Source organism: Myxocyprinus asiaticus, chromosome 8 (assembly GCF_019703515.2).
Source record: "Myxocyprinus asiaticus isolate MX2 ecotype Aquarium Trade chromosome 8, UBuf_Myxa_2, whole genome shotgun sequence".
Taxonomy (NCBI): domain Eukaryota; kingdom Metazoa; phylum Chordata; class Actinopteri; order Cypriniformes; family Catostomidae; genus Myxocyprinus; species Myxocyprinus asiaticus.
Window position 1 is genome coordinate 1,454,883 of NC_059351.1, and position 20,252 is coordinate 1,475,134.

At 38.1% G+C, this 20,252-nt stretch overlaps 1 protein-coding gene across 1 annotated transcript in view; it reads right to left on the reverse strand.

The window, feature by feature from the left end:
• Window positions 1-1,649: 1,649 nt before the first annotated feature.
• The window catches only part of gucy1b1 (guanylate cyclase 1 soluble subunit beta 1), a 34,710-nt gene continuing 16,107 nt past the window's right edge, over window positions 1,650-20,252 (reverse strand). Inside the window, exons 10-13 of the mRNA XM_051705036.1 lie at window positions 17,426-17,663; window positions 12,374-12,514; window positions 2,673-2,827; window positions 1,650-2,477 (exon numbers count right to left, since the gene is read on the reverse strand). Coding sequence (XP_051560996.1) covers window positions 2,360-2,477; window positions 2,673-2,827; window positions 12,374-12,514; window positions 17,426-17,663 — 652 coding nt within the window. The 3' untranslated portion in view covers window positions 1,650-2,359. The remainder of the gene's footprint in view (window positions 2,478-2,672; window positions 2,828-12,373; window positions 12,515-17,425; window positions 17,664-20,252) is intronic.

The following is a 20,252-nucleotide window of genomic DNA, read 5'->3' on the forward strand; positions in this document are numbered from 1 at the left end:
ATTTCATCATACCTCATCCCTAATCTCTCAGTAGCTCAATAAAATAAGACCTTTGAAGCTGTATTGTCCGTCTTATTAAATCCCAAGATAAGGAAATATAAAAAGATGAATTGTTATTATGGTCTATGCATGTTCATATCTTTATTGCAACACATCATGTTGAACTGCAGAATCTTCAAATGAACATGCAACACTAGTTCTTACTAATCTGTATTTATTTATTTATTTTAACTTTTTTTTGCAAACTTCTACAATGAAAAATGAAACTAGGTTAAATAATCAGGATTTTAAAGTCTTGCTCTGTTATTGTAATCCAATAGTCTTTTTGCATTTGCACTCTGTCCCTCTATGGCACGAAAAAAATCTTTCCTTTGACTTCTAGTTCAGACACAATTCAACATGATCTGTTACTATGATGTTTTAATCTTTTTTTGGCATCTCTCTGCACCTGACTTGGTGATGTATTTTAGTGCACAGGGGAAATCTGCTAATGCAGTTTATTTTAAGGAGTTAATGATTAACAGGCAAGTAAATATTTATTTCTTTAAGTTGAAAGTCTAAGTATTGAAACTATTGATGTCATTTAAAAAAGGTTTCAAAGTCCAAGCTGAACATAAAAATTGTGGTAATTATAAAAAAAAAAATAAAAATAAAAAATATATATATATATATATAAGCATAAGGAAGGCTTAATTTAGCATGCATTTGGTATTATGACAATTTTTGATAACATTCTTTTGCAATGTAGTTACATGTGTGCACGAAGAGGAGACAGTTGCACTAATATTAGCAAATTAAGCCCTAAAAAACTGGACAGAGTGACTCAGAGGCCCATTTACACAGTGGGAGCAGAAGGGCTATTATGTCAGAAGAAATCTTCATGTTGCATTAAGCATTATTGCAATTACAAACCATTCTTTATTATTTAAATATAGTCAGTCCATACACTCCTATATTTCTGTTAATCTGAACACTCCTAACATTGATATTTCCATGTTTCCATTAGAACCACACTGCCTATGAAGCACAATCATAAAGAGATTTGTTTTATAGCATGATCATCTGTATTTGAGCGTGACTGATTTTAAATTTGACTATATTAATGTTTACTTCATTTACAAGCAACTAGAAAGACCGATGAGTATGTTGAGGCATAGTAGAATGAACAGCAGAAAGGACAATTTTTAAAACAGGATATTTTTTTTTATTTTGTGAATTTTCTTTTTTTAGCAAGATGATGCAACTAGCTGCAATGTGTCATATTTTCAAAACACAATACAAGCAAAACAGACTATGTAACTCTTTTTATAGTTTCAACAGATGATTTAAGCATATGCTGCATGCTGCGGTGTAAGTGAGAAGCATAGTGTCATGGGTAGATTTCCATAAAGAGACTTATCTGTAAAACTTAATGAACTCTCACGCCAATTAAATATATGTACTTTATAAATAGTAAATATTTACTTTTTTAAAATCTACTCAGTGACTCATACCTGTAACTACTCATAGTAATTACACAGCAACATTAGCTGTACACTGTCTGATGCAATGTAACATGGTGCAAGTATGACTTCAGTGTGCAGGCATTACTATTATGTACAACATGCACACTGCCTTCGGAAACATGAAAAATAAAGTTGGTCTAGTGAATTTTATTGTGGTTACGCTTTAATAATTGAATATAATACATTGATACAGTAACAGTGTTGTGTTTACTGAACGTCTACCGGTTATTCCTCAATTAATATGTGCAATTAAAAGAAATATGAATCACCTACTTTTTGCTTTAGTTATAATTAGTGCTCTTAACTTTCAAATTTAATCACACAGATAAAATGGAATATAGAAAACTAGACAAAGTGACAAAAACAAAAAACAAAAAAAAAGGTTACTGGTGTTTCTCAGTGATGAAAGTGTTTGGTAGGGAGCTAAATACTGTCAAATCCTCGACAAAAACAAAAACTAAAATAAATAATAATAATAATAATAAAAAACATAATGGATACAGAAAAACTTAACGTGTATGTTGCATAGCCCATTTGCACCAAGTTCCAGTTGTACTGTATTTGTTCAAATGTTCCATCTTAAATTGATTAAATACTTGGCACTTAAAATAGTATCAAACTGATATTTCCATATTTCAGCACGTTTCATCATCAGCTCTAAACCCTTTTTCCATAATCTGTGAATAACAGATAATTGGCACTTCAATGGCAGGGGTTAGGGGTTAACTGCCTGTGTCTTTAGATTTGACTCGTTAGAGGAGAAGGATAAAATGATTATGATCAAGAAAATAAGAAGTAACACAATAGCTGAGAACAGAAATAAATGGCGTTGCTGTGGTTTCACTGTAAGTCTGTTAGGTCTTGCGGGAGAGAAACCACACTTTCATTGGCTCTTTTTTCCCTTTCATGGTTACAGGTCCTCTGTATTCCAAATGAAACTGAGGATCAGCGTTTTCCACTGACTGCAAACACCTGAGACAAAAACAATACCAACATTCAGTTTATTCTTACATGAAATATTAACTGTCTATCACCTTGGTTGCATCATAACATAAATACACTGTTTCATAACCGTTAGTTAGATACTGTCTATTTCATTAAAAGACAAACTGATGCAGTAAAGCCATTTTCAAACTGTGTTCTTCAGGTCTGATTTGGTTCTCTAACCTGTATGTGTACTCAGACACATTTATCTTTCCTTTCTCTCCTGTGGTCTCTGTACGGCTCGTCAGGTTGACAGTGTTCCCAAACAGGCAGTAGCGGGGCATTCTTTGACCTATTACCCCAGTAACCACCTCTCCAGTATGGATTCCAATGGTGATCTGCTCCAGAACATGACAGTTAGGCACAGGGCAAATGTGTAAAGCTTGTAAACACATAACCTTTAATACTAACCTAGGGCCCTATTTTAAGACCGCTACATCTTAAGTGCAAAATCAGCAGGCATAGCCATGAAGTTTTGGTATTTTTAGTCTAGGATGAAGTGGATGGCGTAGTCATGCATTCAAAGTGCAACCTATATAAATGAAGACAGCCCATTTGTGAGAAGTTGGCAGCTACTCTAAATGCAACCTGGTCTCATAGTGAAAACGTGACCTTTCTATATATATTTTAGCAAAACTTGGTATACGTGTCTCCAGGTGCAATTCTCTGCAGTTTCCAGGTGAAATGAACACTAGAGGCGCTACAACAACTGTGTGTTTTATTCACGTTCACTCAAATCGTGACTTTTAATGGCTGATTATGACTTTATAAATACTTATTTTTCTCTCTATTACTCAGACCCTGCTATTTTATGATACTGACACGCTTTTCTTCAAACGCATCTTTTGAAAAACAATACATTTTAATGCTTGTACTACAGACCCACCTTCATATATACACTAATTCCAATATGATTACCTTGCATGATAGCTCACCTGATAAGGTGTTGGACGTAGAGTTGGAGGACCGCTGTTCAAGTCCAGCCAGAACTCAAACTAACAGGTGACATTACAGAGTCATAGAAGCGACTAGAAATGATGTGGTTGCTTCAGAAATTATGCTTTTTAGGCACTGATAAGGTAAGGATGCCTTTTTTAACATCTCGTATATATTTTAAAACACTAATGGTTAGGTTCAGGCGAAAGTTTTATGTTAGGGAGGTGATGTAAAAAAAAAAAAATGATCCAAAATTCACCTAAAACCTCGTCTGAATACGACACCATTTCGCTTTTGGCGCCCCCAGCTGGACATTTCACTGGAAACCTGCAGCCAAACGTGTTATACAGCACGTACATTTTGAATTGCAAAAATGTTGTCATGTTCACGTAAATTTCATGAGATCAGACAGTCTAAATTGTTTTTTAATAAATACATTAGAAGACAATATAAATATAGAACATTTGTGTCTTGCGTTTGCATTGCCTCTTTATAAAGGCATGGATAAAGGTGGTGCTCATCAAAACTAATTGAATGTAGGCTTTGCTATACAGAATGTAATTGTACAATTAATCATATGCAGGCCCGGTTCTACAGGGGTGCTAAGCACCCTCAAAAGAATGTTAGAGCACCGTCAATTGAATATGTACGCCTAATAATACTGTATATTAGCAAAGCAGATTTCCACACACAGAAAAAAATCCACAAACATTATTTTTATGGACCTTCCATATATTTATGCAAATACACACACTGTTTGCACGCTTATGCCCACAGAGTGTGAACAATCCCATCCAAGCCCAGTTGTGCATTGCCTAGGCATGAAAACTGCACTTTGATTTAGCACAGAAATTGGATAATAACCAATAGCCTTGCTCCTAATGCAGGTACAAAAATAAGCCTATAATTTGTAACAATTCTGCCATTATTATATGTTAGCATCATTGTTTGTGTAACTACTTCATTCCATCATTGATTTAAAGGAAATATGTACTATACTGATTGTCCATGGTTGTTTATTTGTAACTATGTATTTTAAGCAGTCAGCCTATATTATGAATTATATATAGTTATTTACTGCATATTGCTAGTGCAGTTTATATATTGCTTATATTACCATCCAGTATATTTCATGTTATCTATGTTTGGTCTGACTTGCATAAGAGTGTTAAAAAGAAGGAAGGCATCATCTTTGCCTTTATTCTCCAGCAAATGCACACAACACTTACAGAAATTATCCTGGCAAACTCTGCCATGTTAAAGTAGTGTGAGAGTGTGCCAGAGGAGCAAAGCACTAAATGTTCAGGATAAAGTCAACGTGGGTTTATTTTTAACACTAAAAGTATGATCTGACGGTGTCTCCCTTTGCCAGACTATGTTTACAAGAACACAATGCATGTGTGTGTGTGTTTGAGTCTCTTTTTTTTTTTTATAAGTGTCCATGCCATCCACCTAATACAGCAGATTGCCTCAGTTACATGCTGTAGATGCTTAGTGTTCCTTTGGCAACTATTCAACAGTCACACAATTAATAACAAATTTCACATCTAATAGCCTATTTTTGTCTGGTTATACAAAAGACCCTGCTGAAACCCTTCTTTACTGCAGACACATCTTACACCTTTCAGAAGATCTGATACACTCTCACTAGGTAAAACATAACAGCAGGTGGTATGATGAAAGGTTTAACGTGACGACATCAGCTGGGTACGCGAAAGTTGAACATCATACCTCTCAAATGAAGTAGGCCTGTCGTGATGATTAAATAACCGTCTGATTGCACTTATTTGATTATTGGGCATTCTAATTCCAACCACATTTTAATGCCCAAATAAGGGCATTTTTAAAGCGAATATACTGTATAAGTGTCATGAACGGCACGTTTGTGTGTCATTCAGTTGAACTGAATGCTCAGTTGAGCATCACTGAGCCACACCGTGGACGTCAACCAGCTCATGTCCGGAACAGCGTGTGAAACATTCTGATGCGCACGCTGTCAACAGAGCAATAGCGGTTCCAGCTTGTATGGCGCCCAGGGCAAAACCTGCTTCAGCACGCCTGCTTCTGTGTGGGCGCCTCGTGCTGCCACAAGCAAGATGCCGCCCTGGGTGGCTGCCCATGTCGCCCATGTCTAAATCCGGCACTGCAGCAGAGGGTCGCGCCAAACCCTCACAAAAATATAAATGAACAAGTATAAACAGTGACAGTGAATGAACAGCGATACCATTGTCAAAATGGTTAGAATGTAATGGACATGCTGAGTGAATCCAGTCAGGCTTCCTAAGCAACCAATTGGCCCGGTTGCTAGGGTGGGTAGAGTCATGTTGGGTTAACCTCCTCGTGGTCGATATATTGTGGTGCTCACTCTCGGTGGGGCGCGTGGTGAGTTGTGCAGGATGCCGCGGAGAACAGCGTGAAGCCTCCACACGCGCTCGATCTCCGCGGTAACGCACTCAGCAAGCCATGCAGATTGACGGTCTCGGACGCGGAGGCAACTGAGATTTGTCCTCCGCCACCCGGATTGAGGCGAGCCACTACACCACCATGAGGACTTAGAATTGGGCATGCCAAATTGGGGAGAATAGAAAGTAATGGACAGGTTATTTTTCATGAACAGAAGTTAATGAAAACAGAATTAATATTGATTTATTTTTATTAGTACTAATAGTAGTAGTAGTAGTATTACAGTAAATATGACAAAACTATACAGTAGTGTTAGATTTCTGTTGTATTTTTTCCATTTAAATTAAGCTTTTATTTAGGCAGAAATCTAAGTGAAGCCATTTCAGTTTCTGTGTTGTTAAAGAGGAAAGAAACAGAAAAAGCAAGTCACTAACCCAGTGTGATTATTAAACCACAAAAGGCTGAAATTTAATCAAATTAATGTAGTCCATATGTGCTGCATGCATCAAAGTGAATAAGTGCTCTGCTCTCTGTCATCTACACATAATGGGCCTCATTCATGAAACACGAGCAGAACAAATTTTTGTGTAAATCACTGGATTCATGAAAGTTTTCATATTTTTAAAGTGTTAGTTGGTACGAACAAAATTTCCACCTGCTCCTGACCATGTGTAAATCGTGTGAAAGACATCCGACCGTTTTGTGTTCATTCAGAAAATCTGCCATGACTATAGTTTGATAGAAGTGCAATTAAATAAGTAACTAAAAAAAATAACTCATTATTAAACAAGTAAATTTAACCTTAAGAAATAAAAAGCGGTTTGTTGTTTTCTTTTTAAACCATGGGCCTATACTTAATTGAAAATGTTTCTTTGATGCTTTTGATGCAATTATGTCTTCAAAGTATAGTTTATTTCCAAATCTGCTTCTTAAATTTTGTTGTTTTTCCAGCATAATTGCATTTTCTTAAAAAAAAAAAAAAAAAAAAGAATGTCCACTAATGTGACTGGTTGAACAGTTTTGGGTTAGGGTTAGGGTTAGTTTTTTTTTTTTTTTATGAGCTCTGTAATTTAGGCATTATTCAGTACAGGCATTGATAAACTGCGTTCAGTTGATAACATATGGTCAATGTTAATGCTGTTAAACCTATAAATAAACACATATCGCAGGTGCGTTCACAATACAATGCGAAGAATAAAATAAAAAAGCCAGAACAATGTCATAGTTTGCAAAGCATTTCGGTCATTCATTTCTCTAAAGATTCTTCCAGTTGCAAGGGAAGTATCACTGTTACCATCATAATTTACCCTACCTGAGAAGTTTCGCCAAAGATGCTGGTGATGCACTCAACTGAACCAGATAAGGTTAATTCCTGCCGGCGTGAACTGGACATTTTTTTTACACTAAAGCTTCATGTCAAACATTTATTTGTTTTGACCTCTTGGACTATTCAATTCACAAAAGAACCTCCGATGGCAGCCAGAACATGCGATGACAGTAAGTTCCTCACTTTCTTTGTGACCACACCAACACCAGTGTGTTTGCTTAATAAAAATTTTGTGATTTCAATGCACTTCATTTTAAAACCCAATCATTACTGTTCTGCTTATCCCTATTCATATTTACTAGCGTGTCTTATGCCTTCCTTATAGGGTGAGGATCATGATAATTGTGAATGAACACGCACACGCACTGTAACATGCACGTTTAACTAACAAATCTGAGGGTACGAAGTACATTTTACGTGCAAATTACTCCGAATTTACTCATGTATTTACACAAGTGTCATGAATAAGGCCCAGAGTATATGTGATGCTTATGATGTGTGTTTTCAGTGTATATAAAAACACAGCTGGCTTTACACATTCATTTGAAGCACCCAGCACATGCAGACTATATATTTATTTCATTAAATCGCAGCCTTTGTGGTTTAATAATTACACTAGGACACGTGCAATTTAAATTTGTGTGCTGATGTTTACGCAATGACATTTGTATGTCATATGAATTGCTTTTTGGTATCAGAGTATTTTTTACGAGTACTACAAGAACATTAGAGAAGTTTTGGACATCCCCGACATCGGACATCTCTACTGCTCAACGCTGTTAAGAATGGTCCACACACCTAAACCAATGCTACGGTCATTTTACAGCATTTATTTCAGCCAACATTTCCCTTATCTTTTCTATGTGGGTAAAATGGTCAAAATTGTCAATGTTTTGGTTGGTTGGTTTAGTAGAGTTAACAAGAAATCTCTTATTGCACCGAACTCAGCCATAGTTGCAGTGTGGAAAAAAAAACACACCTAAACTCACTAACCAGAAAGTCCAAAGAAATCGATTTTTAAAGGTGATGCCCACTGTCATTGAGTGATGTGCTAATAACCATAACCCTGAAAATGAAAAGACACGAAGATCAAAAAATCAGCCCATCGTTATAGCTAAAATGAAAATGGATGCAAACTATTATTAAGATGAAATAGTACAAGGAATATTTAATTATTTATTTATTAATTTAATGATTTATCTAATGATTTATTGAATTATTTAGATTTAGTTTTTTTGTTGTTTTTTTTTTTGGGGGGGGGGATTTTTCCCCCTTTTCTCCCAATTTGGAATGCCCAATTCCCAATGTGCAAGTCCTCGTGGTCGCATAGTGATTCGCCTCAGTCCAGGTGGCCGAAGACGAATCCCAGTTGCCTCCGCATCTGAGACAGTCAACCCACGCATCTTATCACGTGGTTTGTTGAGCGCGTTGCCACGGAGACATAGCACGTGTGGAGGCTTCACGCCATCCACCGCGGCAACCACGCTCAATTCACCATGCGCCCCACTGAGAACAAACCACATTATAGTGACCACGAGGAGGTTACCCCATGTGACTCTACCCTCCCTAGCAACCGGGCCAATTTGGTTGCTTACGAGACCTGGCTGGAGTCACTCAGCACGCCCTGGGATTCGAACTAGTGAACTAGTGAACTCCAGGGGTGGTAGCCAGCGTATTTGACCACTGAGCTACCCAGGCCCAAATTATTTAATTTTTAGTAATTTGGCCCTCCATACAAGATTGTCATTATTAAAATGAAAAGGCAAAAGGTTTTTTTTCCCCTCAGTGTTAAAGCTACACTACATGACTTTCGGCCCTCTAGCGGTTTAAGCAAAGAACTGCAAGTTACTTGCGGAGGAACATTGTTTTGGTAATTATGTGAGTCGGGCTTCGGCTCTGTCCTTCTGCACAGATGAATCTAATGGTTTGAGGAGTACTGGTGTAACCATAGTAACAGGTGATCAACTTATCAGAGCAAATGTCACTAACAATAACAAAACTCTCTCCGTCCCATCAAATTAATAAATAAATAAAGAAAGAAAGAAAGAAAAATATGTCTTATTAGCAGGTAAGTAGCACATCATCCGCTGTTGTTCTGACTTATTGAAAACAACTGTTTCAAAATAAATAGCATTACAAAAGTTTGTCAGATTCATCAGCCAATCAGATTGATTTATTTGTTCTTGGTGGGTGTGGTCTTTAGTATATGTCCCGGTCAAGGCCTTCTAGCTGGGCTTGAGTGACGCAATCACGCTTTAAGTGATGTAATTTGAAAGCGAAGAGCGCGAGATCTTGCTGACGAGTCGGCTGTCACTGCTGGTATTGCCGTTGAGAAAGAGATCCTTATGGATTTAAAAACACAAGATGTTCTGCATGACCGTGTGATGGCTTAATTTATTAATCAGGAAAGGAGAACTGATTTTCACTTCAAGCAAATTGGTAAGTGCTTTTTGCATTGTTATTAGCAACATCAGGAGTTTTCTAAGTGTAAATTAGGCTGCTTGAGCATTCAGTGTCAGTTTTGAAAAGTAGTGTTGCATTCCGTTCAACTCGGAAAGTCAGATTTTACAACTTCCTACAAGGAAAAGTGCAATGGAATGCATCTTGAAGTCAGAATTACAACTTGTAGGCTCATGCAGAAATTCGCACAATTTCGCCGAGATGCAGGGGCATGATGTCACATAAACATGTCGACACTCAGGGAGATATACAAAGTAAGTGATAAACATTCACTTTATTAAGTAATATTGATAAATGAGTTCGTTTCCACGTTACATGATATTAAAGCGTGTTTAACAAATGCCTGCAGAAACAGGTGTATAAAACATTATAATCTCTTTTGATAATCGTACACCTGAAGCACAAATGCTAGCGCTGCAGCATTGTTTATCAGTTGGGTTGCAAGGAGACATCTCTAATGAGAGTCAAACCCCTGCTAAGCGAACGGGAGCGTCGCAGTTCCGAATATCGGGGAATGGAATGCATTCATGGTCGGAGATATCAAGTGGGAATATCCCTCATCTAACTTGAATGGAATGCAGCATAATCGTGTACCCTGATGAAACGAAATTTATTGCAAGCAACATTTAAATCGCAAATATTATTAGATAGATTTTTCCAGGTATTATAAACCTCCTTTGTGGATTCATATGAAAAATTATGATTTTTGAATGTCTGTTGACTCTTCACTCCTCACAAAGAGTCATGCTGCAGTTAAAATTAGGCTTGCTTGAGCATTAAGTGTTGTTTCAAGTTCTGGCTTTCGTGCATGGACGTGTTAAAAAAACCAATTAAAATGTCAATTGGTATTATTAGTTAGCTGTGACATAATTTATGATGCCCAAAGGCATAGGGTGTCTTATTCATTGTGAAACTGTGTTTTCTTAATGGCATGAATCACACTGAAGGCCTAGACTTTTAATGCACGGCCCACCACTGGTAGTAACTGGTTTAGAGATTGGTGTTGTTACCAGCATAAAGTTTTCCCATTGTCCTTCCTTGAAAATGAAATCAAGCACTGCAGTACCACAATCCATAATAAAATACCCCATTAGAGTGGCTAACACTATCTAACGAACTACCACGCTCTCTGGGTCGGTTTTAATCCTTTCTCGGAGTTGTCGTCACCTCTGAAAAAGCCAAGCCGATGTTGACTCGTGTTTTATTATTATTACGAGCTCTTTCGCTTTCCATTTTTGCTTGTGGACTCTTCTCGGTTCGAGGTTTCTTTATTTTGATTCCCCAGACTGGTTGCCTTTTTGAATGATTCATGGTCAATGTTGCTCATGTGTTGTGACATACACACGTGCTGTAGTAACTCCAAACCTTCCTTTCTTTATTTACAGACATGACGTAAACACGCACCGATGACTGATGGAAGTACGCGATTTACCACTAAATCCGTCCCGACAGCTCTTAAATATAAATCATTATTATAAACTTACCGTAGTGAATCGGGGTACGGCAAAAACATGGTTTGGAAGACGGATTGTTGGTGTACTTGCTCATTAATGAGATTTTGCTCATTTCTAACAAAAAAACCTTACATAGTGTAGCTTTAAAGCAATAACAGATGAAGAATTCAAATTTAAATGCAAAGTTCAGTTTAAATTGTATTTTTTATTTTATATTTTATTTTACAATTTCAACTTTCACGATCAAAGTCAACATGTAAATTATGTTATTAATGTTAATGAGTGTTTGGTGCTCAAGAGAGGACACTTTAATACAGTGGTTCTCAAACTAGGGGGCGCTGAGAGGTTGCAAGGGAGATAGATGTGAATATTAGGGTATTTACTGATTAAACGAGCATTCCTTAATTGCTGTTAGCAGTTTAATCGATCAAAAATACTCATTAAACAAAACAGATGTGAAAGATCTAAAGCATCAACTACACTGAGGATCTTATTTCAGTGAGAGGAACACAACATATAGTTGAGAGTCAATAAGACCCAAGCCGACTTCTTTTAGCAACTCCATCACTTTATATAACTCCAAGAGGATTAAGGTTTGGGGCACCAGCATTACAGCGTAATTTTCTCACAGGCAGAGCAAGTTCCTGTTAATGCATCCAGTTCCTTTTTAACAAAAATATGTGTTTAGTCAGTTGCAAGTTAAAATGCTCATTCTGATAAATACTTGACGTCATTATTCATATACACCATTTCTTAATAGCAACAATTTGTACGCTTTTCATTAGCAGTATTTCCTTTGCTGATAACAACAATGTGTATTTTCACTAGTAGTAATGTTGCTAGTATAGATTTAAGTATATAAAAAAATAATTTACAATAATAGAAAACTGGCTATTTTATAAAAAATGTCTGTGTCATGTATATTTATGCTCATTACACTATTGCATTGAAAGCAATTACAAGCCTAGTCTCCCGTGCATCTGAAGAGCACTATTTGTGTGCCGCATGGAGTTGCAGCCTATGTAGAGAGTTCCAAATCGTTCACTCGTGAGGTTTCATGATCGCTAGATTGAGGCAGCTCACTATGTTTTAGAACAGTCCCTATATTACCCTTCAGCTGGAGATGTTCTAAAACTAAAGACTTAAAAAAAGAACCACTATGGCAATACACAAAAATGTTTAAGAAATCAAAGAAACTTGAAGCTAGGTCTAAAAAAAAAAAAGGATTTCATAGAAGCATTGTTTCATTTTGAGCTTTTATATGCTGATTACAAAAAGAAAGAAACTGTACTTTCAGTGCTCACCTGCACAGGGTCCTCATCCACTTTTACCTGTCCAGCGATCTCCATCATGTCCAGGGCCAGGTGACAGATGGATTTTGCGTGGTGGGTGCAGGGCTCTGGGAGGCCACTTACAGTCATGTACTTATCACCAACAGTCTCCACCTGTCAAAGCATACAGAGACATTTTAAACTGAGGGTTTCAAGTGAAAGACTGCAATAAATAATGTATGTGCCTGTGCTATAATGAACCGCAAAGGCAAGGTTGATAAAGGACTTTGCATTGGTTAGGCTTGGTTATCTTTAAGTTGTGCAGTCCAATTTTTTTCTTAATCACATCTACCAGTTAACACTATCAAGCCAAGACAATCAATCCATGTAACAGAGTAGAGTTGGGGTACTTTTAATGGACTTGGACTTGTCATGGACTCTTTTACTCAGACTCGAGCCTTTGGGACTTTGGAATTTTTTTTTTTTTAATAATGAAACAGAAACGAATGAACACAACTTTGAAGCTGTAGCACCCCCTAATGTCCTAGACATAGCCAGAGTTTGTTTCACCATGTTTAAGCAAACACACGCACACACACATACGCATGCTTACAGGCACACTCATCAGTCAACCAATTTGCTTGATTGTTACTACGGAGAATACTGTATAACCGATTACAGAGGTGGCTGGCATAACGAAAACAAAAAGACTGGTAAGTAGCCAATGCACTAGAAACTAAACTTGGCAGTTTTGCATGGCATGAGACCTGACAACTGGTCAAATCACATGTGGCATTTATGCAGCCAAGGCGGTGCTCGCGTCGCTTTTTCATCGTGGTTAAAAACTTCAAATCAAGAACTTCATTTTGTCAAGTCACCCACATCATGTCTCTCATAGTTTACTAAAAACAACATATCGAAATAAAATAGTGTTAATATTGGATATTAAGTCTTTGTAATGAGGAGGAGAGCGGGGCTGGGCCGTGCCTACGCATGCCGGGCCCCCAATCGGGCTAATCAGCCGAGGAGGGGGATAAGTGCAGCGGGATGCGGCAGTTCGGGAGAGAGAGAGCCGCATGCAGCTGCCGTGTGTGTTTATGTTTGTCTTTTTGTTTCATTAAACATTATGTTGACTGTTCAGCCAGTTCCCGCCTCCTGCTTTCCCATCCTTAACCTTTTTACATTGGTGCCGAAACCCGGGACGGAGGAGGGATATGCTGCCGTGGAGTCCTCACCACTGTTGTCCACCCAAAGGAGCAGCCGCAGCCATCTGCCGGGGGACGGAGGAGTCACTGCCGGCTGCCTGGACACGGAGGAATTGCCGCCGTCCACGAGGGGAGGAGGGGCTCGCTGCCGGCCACCTGGAGCGGTGGAGCTGCTGCCAGGTGCAGAGTGGCTCCCTACTGGCCGCCAGAACGCAGAGGGGCGTTCCATCCGCCAGGGGTCGGAGGACTTGCTCTGGTCTGCCCGGGGAGGAGCGGCTGTCGTCCGCCAGAGCGTGGAGGAGTGATCGAGGACCAGGCGACGGCGTGGCTGGGAACCGGCGAGCAAGTTTTTTTCTCCCTCTCCTCTCTCTCTCTCTCGCTCCGCCTTGCCCTTTTCATCTCCTCTTTTTTTTTGTTTTTCCCTCCCCTTGTCCCCCTCCCCAGCTCTAGAGAGGCAGGGAAAAGTCTGCCAGCAGGTAGGGCCAGAAGGGCAGCGCACCCCCCCCCACCCCACCCAGAAAGGAGGGGGGGGATGTACATCATGCCGGGGGTTCCCCGGCCTGAGGCAAAGGAGGGAGGGGTGAGATGAGGAAGAGGGCGGGGCCAGACCGTGACTACGCACGCCTGGCCCCCAATCGGGCTAATCAGCCGAGGAGGGGGATAAGTGCAGCGGGATGCGGCAGTTCGGGAGAGAGAGAGCCACATGCAGATGCCGTGTGTGTTTATGTTTGACTTTTTGTTTCATTAAACATTATTTTGACTGTTCAGCTGGTTCCCGCCTCCTCCTTTCCCATCCTTAACCTTGTTACAGTCTTTTTAGGTGTAATGTATCTACACTTATAGGCTTCTATAGTCTCTTGTGGTCCACACAGTGTTGTCAGCTTGAACTGGTCCATAATAATAGCTTGATGAATTAACTGTGTATGTTTTCAAATAGTCTGGGAAAAAATCATAATTGTTAAAGCAGACAGCAACTCTAAACAAATAAACAGCACCTATTTATTATTGATTGACTATTTTCAAAGCATTGACGAGCGTCTTAAAAAGCATTCTTTTACAGCATTTGTCCACCATTCACAACATTCAACCACTTCGCACAATAAAATATTAGGATATTTAGGGCAGCAAAATATTTTGTTTATAATTTAATTACAGACTATAACATTTATTATATGATGAGTTTGTGTATGAAGCTAAACTTCATGGAACATGTTGAATTTATTTGGTTATGACGTTTTTATTTTACATTATTATTTTATTTTTATTGTAAACCACTGGATAACTTATGCCTGTCTTTATTCAGCCTGTATGTCTGACACTTTTGAAGGACAATTCTGTAAAATGTATGACTCAATATTATTGTTCTCCATGTTTTTGCAGTTAAAGAAGAGCTCAGTGAAATTTTCTTTGGTTGGTATTTAAAGATTTCAAACTGATTGCAGACCAACGCGGCTGCCGCTCAAGCAAATATATTTTTTATATTCGGTGTCAGCTGCTGCGAGACGCACACGGACACATCAGGGATTTAGATACACGAGCAGCATGCAGAACTGCCCTGCATTGTGCCGTTTCCAGCAAATTAACAAGAAAATCATATCCGTGACGACATGGCCCTAATATTATCAGTGTTTATGGATGTAGCATTTGCAGTCAAATCATGAGATGCAACTACTGTGTTGACTCATTTGTACAGTATGTATTTTCCCAAATCAGAGACTCAAAATGAAATCTCAGTATAGACTATTAATTCTGTAGATAGGGATAATTTTAGATAAAACTAAACTAAATTGAAAGGACAAAATAAATAAATGAAGTAGAAATAAAAACTAAATTAAAATTTGAAATAATAATAACTCTGGTTGTAATAACTAACGCAGCTTTCACTTTCTTTAGTCTATGTTTGAGTGGAGGGGAAAAGCAACAAATAATTGAAATGTCAACAGAATGCAATAAGAAGTGTGTTGAAGGACAGTTTTGTCTTCAAACACCTACAAACCACTTTGAAGTTTGTTCAGCAGGATACTAATCATAAAATATAGACTGTATATATGAAATGCAACAGAGGTGTTTTTGTTACATTTATATAGACAAATTGTTTTTCTTAGTTGTGAATGATAAAATAAGCTTAAAATATTGAAAATATTGAGTTTACGGTTACAGTTTTAATTCAGATTCATGAACAGATTAATTCAGACTCCACTCAGACTCAGCCTGTTATGGACTCGGTCTTGAGTCCAACTCGGCCCCTGTTGGACACGGACTCGATTGTTTGAAGACTCAGACTCATATTGACGCTGACTACCACCCCTGGAGTCGCAAGTTCAAATCCAGGGTGTGCTGAGTGACTCCAGCCAGGTCTCCTAAGCAACCAAATTGGAGGGTAGAGTCACATGGAGTAACCTCCTCGTGGTTGCGATTAGTGGTTCTCGCTCTCAATGGGGCGTGTGGTAAGTTGTGTGTGGATTGTGGAGAGTAGCATGACCCTCCACATGCTGTGAGTCTCCGCGGTGTCATGCACAATGAGTCACGTGATAAGATGCGTGGATTGACGGTCTCAGAAGCGGAGGCAACCGAGACTTGTCCTCCGCCACCCGGATTGAGGTGAGTAACCGTGCCACCACGAGGACCTACTAAGTAGTGGGAATTGGGCATTCCAAATTGGGAGAAAAGGGGATAAAAAATAAATAAATAAAAAAGTCCACTAAAGTGGACTCGAACACTATAACAGGGTGATTAAACCCTTTAAAGGTATTTTAAGGTCTTGCTTGTACAAGTAAAACTGGCTTAGATGTAGAAACCAGGTCAAATAAAAACAGCAGTAGAAAATATTCCACTTTCATCCAACCAAATATAGTCAGTTAAACTCAGTGTTCTAATTGAGAGGGACTGGAGGGTCCCGGATCCCCATAAGAATCAAAGGACCCCTCACAAGGCCAGGTTTCATCAAACTAAAACCAGACTTTATTTTCTTCAAATTATTGCCCTGACACAACGCAGCATTGTCCATTGTCTGTCCCAGTTTTCACAAGTAATTTAAATTCGAGACACTTTGAAGTGTGCCACGCACTGTTTTCTAAAGGAATTCACAGATGCCAATTGAGTGACACTGGCAGAGTGGATCCTCATTTTTACCACACATTAATGGTAAGATAGAATTCTTTTTTGATTTATGATTGTTGGTATATCTAAACATTAAATCATCTTTTATTTTAGAACTGAAGAGTCACTAGGTTAATTAATATGCACACAGTTAATATACACATAGACAGTATTTATCAAACGCAACACCATCAATCAGCTGTAAAGTTATTACATGCATGCTATGTGGAGAGATATTTTTTTCCATCTATTAAGCTATGCCTGTGACGAGCGTGCCCTCCCTCATTCTCTTTAAATACTTTAATTATTATTTAAATATATTATTATGAAGCTATGTCTTTTTTTATAGCTTTATCATACACTATGCATGTCATCTATGGTGGGAGCCCCCAAGAGCTCGGACACAATTCAAACACCGGTTAAACTCCCTTACATATACTGACAAACTCTAAAATGCATGTTCAGAGACAGCCCAGTCGCCCAAGAGACCTTTGGACCACATAGACACTGTTGGCTTTAAGTAAATATTGCTTTTTTTGGTGAGCCAGCCTTGAAAATCCACCCGCTGGCTTTGTTTGGTTAGCTAAGCTACATGAAGTACATTCTTTTCTGTAGGCCTAGGATGTAAATCAAGGACATCTTCTCATGCCCTTGCTTTACAAGAGAATTGTACATGATGTGTATTTGGGAAAAGTGCATGCAATTAGGCGCAGAAAGATTTTGTTCCACTATATCAAAATGACAAACGAACACATACGATTTTCAGGCCACTTCTCCTCACCTTGTACACATACGGGTTCTTCCGAGAATCGGTGAGAATGTCAAATCTGGTGTAGATGTCGTTGAGCAGGTTGACAATCTTAATGGCTCCCTCTGCAGATGCATGTTTGCTGCAGAATGCGTTGAACCCAACGATGCCGCTGAAAAGAATTGTCACATTGTCGTATCGTTTAGCAGGTACGGGCCGTTTGTGCCGCAGTTCATTGGCCACAGAAGGAGGCAGAACTGAATACAGCAACCTAAAACAAAGAGAGGTTCATTATTATCATGAGCCACTATTCAGTGTCAATAATAAAAAGAAAAGTTGTGCTCATTTTGGGTCATTTGAATCATATAGTCTTATTTTAGTGTTGTGTAGCCATTGAAAACAATTCAGTTGTTTACTGCAGTTTGTTATAAAGGTTGTTTGGCAAGACATAAAGGACTCATTCAAATGAATCCTGTTGTGAAATTCACTTGAACCAACCATAAAAATGTGCAACATTGTATTCTTTTAGGCACAGTACTTCCTCTGAAGGTTGAGTGCTACTCATCCACAGAGCTGTTTTGTTGGCTCCCTACATTTAGACATTCATCCATCTGTTCTGTTCTAATTACTTACTGCCAATTGGAAAACACATATATTAACCTCTATAATCAAGAGGAAATGTGAAACTCTCACTTATGCAACACTTATGCAAGAAATGTTAAAACTTTACAAGCTTTAAAAATGCATGATCATTTATCATTGGATTATGTTTTTAGATACAAATTTTCAGATTCAATACAAGTTAAGCTCAATCAACTGCATCTGTGGCATAATATTGATAACCACAAAACAATTATTATTATTTTTTTAAATTAGAAAGAAAAGCACAAATCTGGGTTACAGTGGCTAAAATACTCACTGTTTCAAAAGTATAGCCACACGACATAAACACTATTCATGTTAACGTGATTTTAGTGTAATAAAATCACTTATTAACCACATCTGTGGAAAGTTATAGACAATTTTACAACTTCGTTACCATGACAATGTTATGTCAACACCTCTAAAATGACTGTAAAAATGACAATTTAAACAACTTTATTAAATAACACGAGTTTTAACAGAAGAATTAATGTAAGTGCTTTTATAAAATTATAAGCGTCACATTTCTGCCTTTAAACCCTCCAAAAATTGACCCCATTGACTTCCATTGTAAGTGTCTCTCTGGAACACATATTTTTGCTTTATTTTAAAGAAAAGGAGGGACGAGTCAAAATAAATTTTTGTGGTAATCAACATTATGCCACAAATGCTGTTGATTGAGTTTAACTTGTATTAAACCCAGAAAATTCCTTTAAAAGGCCTACGATATGCACAAAATCTTAATTTTACTGCTTATTACAGGGATTTTGGTAGCACAATAAACTGCTTTTGGGATTTTACAACTTTTTGGACTCTTGTAGCCTGCATGTCATGTTAAGGAAAGACTCATAATAAAGTACATTTATTATCATTCTATAAATCAATTTTAAAAAACTATCGGCTGATTAATCAGTTATCGGCCTTTTCCACCACCTTAGTTATCGTATCGGCAAAATCCACTATCAGTCGACCTTTATTTCAATAATGTGAATTTCACATAATTTTTCAGGCATCCTCAATATTAGAAGTTATGCAGACCAAGCTTACTCTGATTTTAGTCAAAAATAAATAAATAAATAAACAGTTCACAGTTAATAACAACTGGAACAAACAGCTACTTTCTGTGAGGCAAGAGTAACTAGCACAGAATTACCTGCATATAAAAACTGTGTCCTAAAATCACATGCACAAATCTCAAAGAAAATGGCTTAGTCACATTTCAGTGTTCTAAACTGACCAAGTGCACATGTTTCAGTGCAGGACACCTGCTAGTGAAGATAAGGCCAGACTATTTAGGACCTTCAGAATACGACTTATTTGTCCACCTGTTATCAACAAGTCACATACATCCATGTTTCCAACAAAATGAATGTGCACCTAATGCTACAGACTAAGTACAGAAGATAACCAGAAAAAGGTTTATATTTAGAAGGAATTTAGACTTACTCTGGAGAAGCCATAATCACACATCAGCTACTCACAGCAATACTCACTCATATAACTAGTAATTTGTTACAGATCATTTCTAACAACCTACTGCATATTAAAATTTCTATGAAGATTTACCAAACCCTACCCAGGAACAGTTTCAAATTCAGGTTTTTCTGGATTTTGTCAACTTTTACACAGGCACTGTGAAGCTCTAGTCAGTGTTTACTGTCTGGGTGGATGGGAGATACAGGGTCTGATGATGTTAAGCTTCTCCACCAGATTTAATAAACAAACACAGTTCACAGACTGAGGCAGACTGGCTCCCCACTGACAGCACAAATAAAGCCACATTTTTGAAGTAGGAAAACAAGATGGCTTTAAAAAAGCTGTTCATGTGGGAACCAAAGTGAGTGGCGTGACCGTAGATACGTTGGCTACATTCACACCGCAGCTGAAACAAATCAGATTTTTTTCACCCACATGTGACACAGATCTGTTAATTGGATGACCATGTGAACAGCCAAAAGCGCTCTGAATCTGACATTTTCAAATAAAATCTGGGCCACTTTCATATGTGAAAATAAATCGGATATGTATCTGTTCAGTGTGAACAGCCAAGTCAGATTTAATGTGATTTTAACATCAATCTAACACAACATTCATCATTTGTGCACTTGATGTTCAGCATATATAGGTATGTTATGGTTTAAAACGTTTAATTGTGAATCATATATTTTCTAGATAATTGTGGTGGAATGATCCACCCCTGCCTCTCGTCATCTTCCCC